This window comes from Lissotriton vulgaris, chromosome 11 (assembly GCF_964263255.1).
Source record: "Lissotriton vulgaris chromosome 11, aLisVul1.2, whole genome shotgun sequence".
NCBI classification, from domain to species: Eukaryota; Metazoa; Chordata; class Amphibia; order Caudata; family Salamandridae; genus Lissotriton; species Lissotriton vulgaris.
The window spans coordinates 566,809,119-566,821,629 of record NC_141699.1 but is presented as its reverse complement, the minus strand read 5'-3'; the positions used below and the strand labels follow the sequence as shown (position 1 = coordinate 566,821,629).

The 12,511-nt window shown below is 44.7% G+C and overlaps 1 protein-coding gene across 5 annotated transcripts in view; it reads right to left on the bottom strand.

Moving 5' to 3' along the window:
- Positions 1–12,511, bottom strand: part of TACC1 (transforming acidic coiled-coil containing protein 1) — a 622,141-nt gene that overhangs the window by 29,290 nt on the left and 580,340 nt on the right. For all 5 annotated transcript variants that reach the window (XM_086943657.1, XM_086943659.1, XM_086943655.1 and 2 more), the window contains one exon: positions 5,171–5,277. In XM_086943657.1, coding sequence (XP_086799783.1) covers positions 5,171–5,277 — 107 coding nt within the window. The remainder of the gene's footprint in view (positions 1–5,170; positions 5,278–12,511) is intronic.

Genomic DNA, 12,511 nt, shown 5'->3' with positions numbered 1-12,511 from the left:
GGACCTGTACTTTTTTTCTATGCTTGGGTTTATGATCCTAGCTCGTACAGGATCTATAAACACTTCTGGGGTATGCTTAATGACCCCTTTAATCATGGGTAATATCTGAACAGACTTTTGTGATTGTTCAAATGTGTTGAACAAAAAATCTTCTTCTGCCTCATCGGAGTGCATTGTTACATTATGATAGATGACAGCCCTATTGAGTAGATGTCCAAACCTAATATTATCGTCAGGAGGAGATGGTTTGGATGGATATGTATGTGGGTCAGGGATATCCGGTACATCTTGTGGGTTTGGATATTGTCAGTCTGGTGCATCACTAAGGTATGGAAAGGGCTCATCTGGGTCTCCCCCATCCCCTATGTTATACTCATCATCATTCTGAGGAGGTGTTTGTGGAGGTGAAGAATGAGGTGGAGAATTTTGTGGTGAATGAGCAGGTGAACTTTGAGGTGAAATGTTAAAAGGAATAGGAGGTGAAAGAGGAGGTACAGGAGAAGAAGGGTGCATAGGTGATGTAGCAGAGTCCTTCTTCTTGACAGGCACTGGAGTTGAAGGTGCTGTATCGAGCTTCCTCTTTCTATGTGGTATAGTGGAAACGTCCTGTTTTAGGATCTATGTATATCCTTTTTTTTGCAAAGGATCAGGTCGAAAAAGCTCTTCTTCTTGAGGAATCTCTTTCGGTGCCGATTTACTCGCCTCCGGGCCTGGTTTCTAATGGTCTTTAGCCTTAGGAGTTGTTGTATAGTACTTTGGCGTAGTTTTCGGCACCAAAGGTAATGTTTTCGGAATCGAGGCCTGGTTCGAGGGCTTGGAGGCATCGGAAGCCGGCTTTGTAGGTTTCGGCACCGAAGATTTTGGGCTGGAAGCTGTTTTGGTCGGCTTGGAAGCGCCGGAAACAGGCTTCATTGGTTTCGGAGCCGTCTTGTCTTTAGGAGTCGACGGTTTCTGAGTGTTCTTCGGAACGGGGACTTCTTTCGGTTTCGGTGCCGAGGGAGCTGGTAGTATCAGCACATGCAGTTTCCTCTGTATGGAGCTACCAGAAGGCTTTAGTATTTTCTTCGGAGCCGGGCTCGATGACGGGGCTTTCGAAGCAATGTTTCGGTCTCGATTGGGCCCCAAAGGTGGAGTTTTGACCTTAGCCTTTGGTTTAGGTGTTGGGGCTGGGGGAGGGGCAGTCGTACTCACACATTGACCTGATGGTATGGAGTCATCCGAGTTGTCTTCCTCAGATACGCTTTGGAGATCATCGGAATCTTCCTTGGGGACACATGGACCTTCGTCGAAGATATCCACCGGTTCCGGAGCTGATCTCTGCACGTCGACAGGCCCTCCGTTCTCGAATGGTCTTCTTGGATCGAAAGGACGCACAAGCTGTGCAGCTCGACTCGTCGTGTTCAGGTGATAAGCACAGGTTACACACCTCGTGATGGTCGCTGCGTGGAAATTTTGCTCCACACACAGGGCATTTTTTGAATGGCGTCCTTTCCATGAGTTGTAGGCCTCACCACGTGGGTAGGCCCATCGGCCCGCGTCGACGGCCGGAATCGAACTGATGAAGTCAAGTCAATGGATATTGATGTCGAAAGTTGTTTTATAAAGTGTTGCGCGTCAAAGCCTTTGGAAAGTAGATTTCGAACCGGAGCGGAAAAGTTGCATTCGAACCCAGTGGCTGAAAAAACAATCTAAGGATGGAGCCGATGCCCATGCGCACTATCGTCCAAGGGAGGATTCACCTATCTCGTGACTACAAAGACTTCTTCCAAGACGACGACAACATGCAATCATCCGAGCCCAACAATGTGTAAAGAAATTAACGCATTTGGTAATACAACTAGGGAACAGACCAAAATGTAAAGCACAAAAATCAATTAAGAATTTGACAAATTCAATTTATTAATAAAATTACATTCTCAAGTGTTTAAAAAACATGATCACTACAATGTTATTAAAAAATACACAAAATTACGTATGAAGGAAATATTCGTGACACAATTATACAAGAAAATACATAAAAATTAGGTGGCAAACAATACAAATTATCGACGCGCGTTTCGGCGTTATCAGAACGCCTTCATCAGGAGCCACATTCGATCTGTAAAACATGTTTTAAAAAGAGTTAGACACAACTCTGGATCGGAAAAATCATAACCAACAAACAATTGTATAAAAACATCTCATTGTGCTTACATAGTAAGGATATCCCTACAAGAAGCAGTTACCAAATGTAGCTGCAACTGATACAAACTAGTCGATGTATATTTGAGCAGTAATTGGACCCCACAGTTTATAATAAAAGAGGGGGGAGGGGGGGGGAGGGGGGGGAAGGGAGGAGGTTCAAAGTCTAAATGGTATCAGACTTATCTGTTTTTCATCCACTAGCAGGTGTCAAGTGTATGCACTATACCATTGTTGAGGTAGTTACATCCGTTAGATGATAATAATCTAGATATACATTCTTCTCTGTATTCCTACCTGGAGGACACAAGATGGGTGTTCTCTATTGATTCTGGATAAAATCCAACATCTGTTTTCTTAACGGTACTCTGAGTCACCTGGTTAAAAGATGTTTTTGGTCTGAAAAAGATATATTAATTAACCATATGTACCCCTATGATCAAAGCGTTGTTTTGGAGGGGGAAATTAAAATCAATTTATTGCACTTCTAGATACAAGCATATTTTTATAATGACAGAGCTTATTATGTAAAGGATCATTTGACAGGTAACTATTCTACTCAGTCTCTCATTTTGCATGGTTTCTTCTAAGAATTTACAAAGATAGTGAATACCCCTATTTTATGTTTGTCAGAGAAGAGGGAGGTATCGAAAATCTCTCCTTCGTTAGGTGAATAGCCACATATAACACTCAAGTACCTGGGATGGCCCATGCTTACCATATATATAAAAAGGTGTCGGTGTCGACGCGATCTCAGCCCGAAATTGTGTTATAATGCCGATATGATTACAACATGCTAAAAATAAAGGGCATAGACCATTACTATCATGCAAGTCATGAATGGTAGATAACATACAAGCAACATCAAGTATTGCTTACCAAAAACACTGGAAGGGCGAGCCGTGGCTTCAACCTGTCAAGAGCCAAATAAGTCACAAACTGTGATATTGTAGTGGCATCTCGCAGCCGTTGGTATCTATATGACGGTTCCTAAAAGGGTTTGTAAAGTGTGAACAGTTATTGTATTATAAAATACTTCTGAAACTAGTCTAACGGCTGCATTGTGTGCTGCACATTTACTAGCTTACCCAGGATAAAAGGGATACAAGTTGCAATCTCAGCCTGTAAAGCGCCAGGAAAATATAAGTCTCTTTATATCTGTTGCGGCGTGTCACAATTGTTGATTTACACGTGTTCTTTTCCCCCTAAGATAAATATAGAACCGGACTAAATTATTCAAACTTACGGTGCTAGCACTTCAAGTTAAAGCAATCGCAAGGTGGCAAGGCATATCCGAGCAGGTTGCTTACCGAAAAAGATAAAATTCGGTCCGTGTCTTCAAATGTCGCCAGGGAAGTACCCGTCTCTTAAGAATTATAGCGGCGTCTCACAGCCGTTAAGTTACACGTGTCTCTTCCTAAGATAATTATGGAACCGAACTCAGTTATTCAAAATTACAGCGCCAGCACTTCAAGCTGAGTAGTAAGAGGCGGCGAGGCATATCTAAGTGGATTGCTTACCGAAAACGATAAAGTTCGGTCCGTGTCTTCAAAATGAGAGACTGAGTAGAATAGTTACCTGTCAAATGATCCTTTACATAATAAGCTCTGTCATTATAAAAATATGCTTGTATCTAGAAGTGCAATAAATTGATTTTAATTTCCCCCTCCAAAACAACGCTTTGATCATAGGGGTACATATGGTTAATTAATATATCTTTTTCAGACCAAAAACATCTTTTAACCAGGTGACTCAGAGTACCGTTAAGAAAACAGATGTTGGATTTTATCCAGAATCAATAGAGAACACCCATCTTGTGTCCTCCAGGTAGGAATACAGAGAAGAATGTATATCTAGATTATTATCATCTAACGGATGTAACTACCTCAACAATGGTATAGTGCATACACTTGACACCTGCTAGTGGATGAAAAACAGATAAGTCTGATACCATTTAGACTTTGAACCTCCTCCCTTCCCCCCCCTCCCCCCCCCTCCCCCCTCTTTTATTATAAACTGTGGGGTCCAATTACTGCTCAAATATACATCGACTAGTTTGTATCAGTTGCAGCTACATTTGGTAACTGCTTCTTGTAGGGATATCCTTACTATGTAAGCACAATGAGATGTTTTTATACAATTGTTTGTTGGTTATGATTTTTCCGATCCAGAGTTGTGTCTAACTCTTTTTAAAACATGTTTTACAGATCGAATGTGGCTCCTGATGAAGGCGTTCTGATAACGCCGAAACGCGCGTCGATAATTTGTATTGTTTGCCACCTAATTTTTATGTATTTTCTTGTATAATTGTGTCACGAATATTTCCTTCATACGTAATTTTGTGTATTTTTTAATAACATTGTAGTGATCATGTTTTTTAAACACTTGAGAATGTAATTTTATTAATAAATTGAATTTGTCAAATTCTTAATTGATTTTTGTGCTTTACATTTTGGTCTGTTCCCTAGTTGTATTACCAAATGCGTTAATTTCTTTACACATTGTTCATTTCCCTGCATTACAAATCCAGTATTTGAACAGGGGGTCCTTGTTGTTCACATTGATCATCCGAGCCCAACACCAGGTGGCGATCTAATGCAAAGTGTAGGATCTGCAGCTCATATGCCTCGAACACAAATTATTTCCATTACTGCTACCCACTATGTCACATGTATCCCTATCACATTAATTGTGCCCAATGTTTTATACTTAGCCTCAATTTATTTCTGAACTAACCCTTGAAGTTTCAAGCTACCTATAAAGGAAAGGATAATGCTAAGCTACACACAGTAAATGTACCATATTTAAAAGAATTTGTAGGTGCATGCATTTAACCAGTAGCTAAGAACAGTTATCCCCACCAGAGGCAGACTCATGTATTAGATACTTCCTCATTAAATCAACTCCACCAAAAGTATACCCAATATTGGAAAGTGGACTGGATTCTGAATCTCGAATCAATAATGCATGCTGGCTGGGGAAGACTTACTTGTTCAACTTCTCTTCTGCGTGGATTTTCAGAGCTTGGTACCTCTGTTCCTCCTGTTTCACTCTCGTGAGGTAATCCTGAGCACACTTTTTCAAGGCCTCTTCATTCTAAATGAAAGAAACATTTGGAATGATGCCGACTGGATAATGTTCTCTAGTCCCTATTCTGGGGTCACATGCGCGGTGCCAAAATAGGCTTGATAATTTTTTTTAAAAAACTACTGAAAAATTTAAGAAATAGTCAGAAACATTGCTAAATTTCAAGAAGACAAACATACTGCAAACACTGAGGAACTCCACGTAAGGCCACAGCAAACATGAAATACATGGTGACGCAGACAGGGCATTCAAAAATAGTCAGTTAACTCCCAGGAGAACAGAAATGCTGTTATAGAGCACACTCCTGATTGGATAAACCACCTGAAAATCCTCATTTCACTGTAGAAAAGCAAGAGAACCAAACTGCTATTGTAGCACAGACATCAGAACACTAGATGACACCAATTCGCTGGAAGAACTTGAACCAGTTTTGCTTAGTATAGATGTTGCACATGTGAAATGTCACAGTTTAAAAGTGGTGACAAAAAGACAGCGGTGTTTCAAAGCAGCTTACATTTCTAGAATACAGTAGGAAATGCGGAGTGGAGTCTTTTGGGAATTCCTTGTTAAGAACAATAGGGATTCAAAGAAAAGGATGTCCATGAAGAGACAGTGGTTAGAGGACATTGAGTAGTTTCCGAACACTAAATGGTGATACCAATTAGAAGAGTAGGTTTGGAAAAAACCTGCAGCATAGTGGGAAGTGGAACAATGAGCCTGGGAATCTCTCGTCACTAAAGTGAGTGATCAACTTTACAGGGTGTTGTTAAAGACGCACCCATTTTGCTGAGAAGGGAAAGAGGATGGGGTGTGCTTGAAGAACAATCAATACCAGAGGGGAGGAAAGACATTGGTGGTTGGGACGGTGTGTGGTGGTGGACCCACTCTTATCTGTACCAAGTGGTAAATAAGCATTAGCAAAGCCAATAGGTCTCGCTTATGCAAAAACTATTGCTTTGCCAATTTGTTTTAGCCTTGTTGTACACCAGCGTGGCTGCTGTTCTGCACGGCTAAAAGTTACAGGGGTAAAGGAGTGTGTGTGGAGTGGAGTGTCATACAGTGGAGTAGAGTGGAATGTTATGAAGTGGCATAGAGAGTCATGGAGTGGTGTGAGGTGCCATAGGTTATAGTTGAGTGGCATGGAGTGGAGTAAAGTGGAGTGGCCTAGATTGGAGTGGTATAGCATGCTATGGGGGAGTAGAATGTCAGAGTGTAGGGTTGTAGAGTGGGAATTCACTCCCCACCTACCTTCGCCTTACCCAGAACCACCTAGCATTCAGAAAGCAACTTAAAACGTGGATATTTGACAAGTAATCCTCCTCCCCTCCCTAAGCGCCTTGAGACCCTCTGGGTATGTAGTGCGCTATATAAATTTATGACTTGACTTGACTTGACTTGAGTCGAGTGTCAGAATGGAGTGGCATAAAAGGTGTTACGTAGAGGGAAGTTGAGCGTTGTGGAGTAGAATGGCATGGAGTGGAGTGGATTGACCTAGACTGGAGTGGCATAGAGTGCAGTAGTGTAGGAGAGTGGAATGGCATAGAGTGGAGTAGAGTGTTGTAGAGTTGAGTGATAAAGAGTGGAGAGGCAAAAAATGTCAGAGTGGAGCGGGGGAGTGGAGTAGTGGGTCATAGAATATAGGGGAGTAAAGTGGGATGGAGTGGCCTTGGGAGAGTTACCCCTAAATGATTAGTGGTGAATTAGTATAGTGAAATATGAAAGTAATTTGAGTGGTGGATATCTTATTCAGTTATTTGGATAGAGAAGGGTAGCGGAGGGATAGAAGAGCGAAAGAGGTTTGCGTTTATATAGTGCTTGTTACCTCTGATGAGGTGTTGAAGAACTTTTTCAGTGAGTAGCATGCTACTCCAGAACCCATAAAGGATTAGTGGTGAATTAGTATAGTGAAATATGAAAATTTGAGAAGAGGACATGTTAGTCTGTTATTTTGATTGAAAAGGATAGTGGAGGGATAGAAGAGAGAAGAATTTAGACTTTTTTGTTTAGGGCATAGCAGTAGGAGGAGGCTTGGGATGAATAAGAAGGGATGTAGAGTGGAAGAGTAAAAGGGAAGAGTTTAAAAGGCTTGTTTTGGGGGTTCGGTATAGTAAGAACAATTGTTACTTACCTGTAATCAGGTAGTTCTCCAGTATTGGTGTCTTTCATAGATTCACATGCTTGAATATTCCCCCGTCATCGAAGTGGGAGTCCTACGGTACATAAAAATAGCAATAAATGCTAAAAAATATATGTACGTGAGAACATGACATAAGAAAGAAATAGAAGTAAATACATAACTGAAACCTCTAAAACAATTCCTCCATAGGAATGCATGATAGAGAGAGAAACACTTGTAACATATCACTGTCATTGTGTTAGTCCAAACTACAGCCAATCAGGCGCCAGCACCCCCTAGAACCTTCTCCTTAGAAGATCAAGCCCTCAGATTTTCGTAGCACCAAAGTGACCAAGAGTACATGAGGAGAAGAGAGCCTCTGAGGGGAGGAGGGTGGTCGCATGTGAATCTATGAAAGACACCAATACTGGAGAACCACCTGTTTACAGGTAAGTAACAATTGTTCTTCTCCAGTATTAGGGGTGTCTTTCATAGATTCACATGCTTTAATAGAGTAGAGAGCAGTAACCTCCAATGAGATTGCTAAGCACAGCATGGAAAAGCTCGAAAACAGTAGTAATACAGTCATGGAAGCTTAAATAGCAATCATTGAAAAAATATAAAGGAGGAGGGAACAGAGGCTCACCTTATTTGAAAAGATGACGAAGTACTGCCTGTCCCACTGCAGTATCCGCCTCATTGATGGCGTCCAAGCAGTAATGCTTGGTGAAGGTGTGCCTGCTGGACCATGTCACTGCACGGCAGATCTGATGAAGTGGCACACCAGCAAACAGGGTGGTGGATGAAGACATAGCCCTTGTAGAATGAGCCCTCACCGAAGACTGCAAAGGCTTGCCAGCCTGTTGATGGCAGAAGGCAATGTCGAAGAAATACAACGGGCAATCGTTGGTTTGGTAACTGGATGCCCCTTACGCAGTCCTCCATAAGCAATGAACAGTTGGTCGGACCTGCGGAAGGAGGCAGTTCTGCTAATGTAAAATTTAAATTACAAAAAACAATTTGATGGACAGAATGTAGATCAATGTCTTACATTCACCCCAGTACAAGGATCTGGGCCTAAATCCATCGTTTTTTGCACTCCACACCACCCTGGGTCAGATAATGGCTTTATGCAAATCAGCTCTGACCCTGTGCCCCATGGGAACAGTCCAGTCCGAACTACAACAGCCATATCTTTCCCAGATCGGAATCAAGCATCCGAGGACCGGACCGGTTTCGAGGTAACACCGCTCATCAGCCCGGCTAGCTTGACTCCAGTGGTGTGGAGGCTCTGGGACCCACGTCTGAGCTACCCCAGTACACTCAGGGAGAAAATTACAAAAAACAATTTGATGGACAGAATGTAGATCAATGTCTTACATTCACCCCAGTACAAGGATCTGGGCCTAAATCCATCGTTTTTGCACTCCACACCACCCTGGGTCAGATAATGGCTTTATGCAAATCAGCTCTGACCCTGTGTAAAATTTAAGGCATCGCTTGATGTCCAAGGAATGCAATCGCTGCTCAGCCAGAGACTTTGGCTCAGCAAAGAATGTTTTCAAAAACACAGGTTAATTTAGATGGAAGTCCGTAGGCACCTTAGGTAGGAAAGATGGGTTGGTGTGAAGCACCACGCCCTCAGGTTTGAATTGAAGATAAGGTGGTTTGATAGTAAAGGCGTGGAGGTCACTCACACGACGAGATGAGGTCAGAGCAAGAAGAAGAACAACCTTCCAGGTGAGGAACTTATGTCCGCCCTATGGATGGGCTCAAATGGTGATTTCATAAGTTGCGACAAGACAACATTGAGATGCCACGGTGGAGGAGGGCGCCGAATAGGTGGGAACTTCCGGAAAAGCCCTTTGAAAAACTGGCGGATAATTCTGGACGAGCAGAGGGAGGAAGAGCCATCTTGCTGGAAGCGAGAGATTGCAGCTAGGAAAACTCTCAAGGTAGCATGTGAGAGTCCAGATTGAGCTAGACTCAAAAAGAATGGAAGAAGCTGCTCCGGAGTAGAATGGATTGGATGGACATTTGCTGCCATGCACCAATGACAAATCTCTTCCACTTGAGTTTGTAAGTTTTGATGGTAGACGGAGCCCTAGCATGAGCGAGGATCTCTCTGCAGTCTTGCGAGATATTTAAGTTTGCGAAATCAAGGTGCTCAGGTTCCATGCCGACAATTGTAGAGTGGATGGATCCGGATGGCAAACCTGGCTCTTGTCCATCGTCAGGAGGTCTGGACGAGGATGAAGAGGAATGGGCTTGCACTGGGAAAGAAGGAGCAACTCCGAGAACCACGCCTATCTGGGCCATCGAGGAGCGATCAATAGGATGAGGCAGGGCTGCCTCCGCATCTTCCACAGCATCCGTGGCACTAACGGGATCGGTGGAAAGGCGTAAGCGAATGGATCGCACCAATCGATCAAAAGGGCAATCCCGCACGATCCGGGGTGGGGATGCCACCTTGCGTAGGACGGGCATTTCCGATTCTCTGGTGTCGCAAAGAGGTCTAGAGATGGGCGACCCCATCGGTAAAACACAAGATCCAGAGTTGGTTGATGCAGCTCCCATTCGTGTGTCGACGATGTGGACCTGCTGAGGGAGTCTGCCAGGATGTTTGAAACGCCCGACAGATGCACCGCCGTCAAGGTTATCTGATGACAGAGAGCCCAATCCCAAATCGACTGAGCCAGTCGAAACAAGCGTTGAGACTTGGTCCCTCTCTGTTTGTTCACATAGTGCATGCTGGTGGTATTGTCCGTTTGAATAAGCACTGACTCCCCTTGAACTACAGGAAGAAACAACTTCAGTGCCAGAAAGATCGCCATCAACTCTAGCCTGTTGATATGCCAAGAGCGTTGGGGTGGAGACCATTTGCCCTTGATGGAGAGGCCTTGAAGATGAGCACCCCAGCCGTCCAGAGAGGCGTCCGTTGTGAGCATGAGATCTGGCGCGTTGACGAGGAAGGATGTTCCAGTCGCCAGGCTGGTCGACTGTGCCCACCAGCACAGACCCTTTCTCATGCGGGCTGTAACGGCCACCAGGTCGTTGAAAGATCCGGAGACCTGACGCCACTGTACGTCCAGTTCCTCTTGAATGGGACAGGTCCGCAGTCTGCAATGTGGAATCAGTGCAATACAAGATGATGCCATCCCCAGAAATTACTTTAATGTCCGGACATAAATGGACTGCCTTGATCGAATGAGAGACACCAGACGGAGGATTTTCTGTTGTCGTTCGTGTGAAACGAGCGCCTTTGAAAGCATTCTGTCTAAGATTGCTCCCAAGAAATTCCTGGTTTGCGCTGGTGCAAACTGTGACTTGTCGACATTGATGGCCAAGCCGAGGGATTAAAACACATTTTGACAAAGACGAGTGTCTTGGCTCAGTTGATGGCGTGATTGAGACTTGAGGAGGCAATCGTCCAAGTATGGAAAAATTTGGACGCCTCGGAGGCCTAGGTGAGCCACCACAGGAGCCAACACCTTCGTGAACACACGAGGGGCGGATCGGAGTCCCAAAGGCAACACCTTGAGTTTGAGTTTAAAATATTTCTTGAGCACACGTACACCGAGCGGTTTCATGGCGCTATGGAGTACTACAAATCCTGAGGGACAGAAGGAACGGGGCGCCTAAGGTGCAGTTAGGAAGGGAAGGCTTGGGTAAAAAGGAAGGTTTTGAGTGCCTTGCGAAAAAGAGAATACTGGGTGCAAGATCTCAAATGAGCCGGGAGGGAATTCCAAAATGTGGGAGCGATTGTAGAAAATTTGGAGCCGCCCCATTTTTTCCTTCTAAAACGGGGAACTACGAGGAATTGTTGAGTAGATGAGCGCAGCTCCCTGGATGGGACATATGAGTGAATTTCGGATGTGATAAAGGCGGGGGCTGACCCAGATCGGGTATTAAAAATAATGTAGCCCAGCTTAAACTGGGCTCGTTCCGGTATAGGGAGCCAGTGCAGGGACTTGAGGAGAGGAGTGACGTAGTGTGATTTGGGTAGATTGAAAACCAGGCGAGCCGCCTGGTTGTGAACCAACTGAAGGCGTCTCGTGATGTACGCAGGCATGGCACTATAAAGGGCATTGCCATAGTCCAGGCGGGAGATAACCATCGCTAGGACTATGAGTTTGAGTGCGGAGAAAGAGAAAAAGCGAGAGACTTTGCGGATGGTACGGAGGGAAAGGAACGATGAGGAAACAACGGAGCTGACTTCAGAATGAAGAGAGAGTTGGTCATTGAGTTTGAAACCAAGGGTTTTTACAGAGGAAGAAGGGGTGGGGGGGGGAACCAAGGGAAGGGGGCCAGAAGCGAGAGGACCAAGGACTGGAGCAACCACCCGTCAGCACCAGCTCCGTTTTGTCGGGGTTTAGCTTCAGGTGGTTGTGGTTCATCCAGTCTTGGATAAACTTCATGACTGAGTGGAAATTAGATATTGACTGGGGGGAGGAAGAAAGGGAGAAGATGAGCTGGAGGTCATCCGCGTAGTTATAAACGGAGACCTCCAGCTGTTGAAGGGCATAAATAAGAGGGGAAATGTATAAATTAAATAGCAGAGGGGAGAGGGAAGATCCCTGGGGTACCCCGCATTGAACTGCCCGGAAATCCGCAGAGTAGTCACCCAATTGCACAGCTTGGGAGCGGTCGTGCAGGAAGGAGGACAACCAGACCAAGGCCGAGCCCTTGATTCCCGCCGCTCTGACACGGGACAGTAAGATGGTATGGTCAACCGTGTCAAAAGCGGCGGGAGATCAAGGAGGACCAAGGCCTGGGAATGGTTGGTGTCCATGCCCTCTCTGAGATTGTCAAGGACCGATATGACTACGGATTCTGTGGAGTGAGCGGGGCGGAACCCAGCCTGCCTAGAGGCCAATACGTTGTTCGTCTCCACAAAGGTGCTCAGTGTACTGGTTACATGACGTTCCAGTACCTTCGCCAGGAATGGTAAGAGTGAAATGGGGCGGTAGTTGATGGACACCTTGAACTGATAATGTGTCTCCCCCATCCTGAAGCGCAGGTACTTTCGATGCAGTTGGAGAATTGGGACATGAAAGTATGCGTCCTGAAGGTCTATGGTGGTCATGAAATCCCCGCTGGCCAGAAGACGCAGGATCTCCAGTAGTG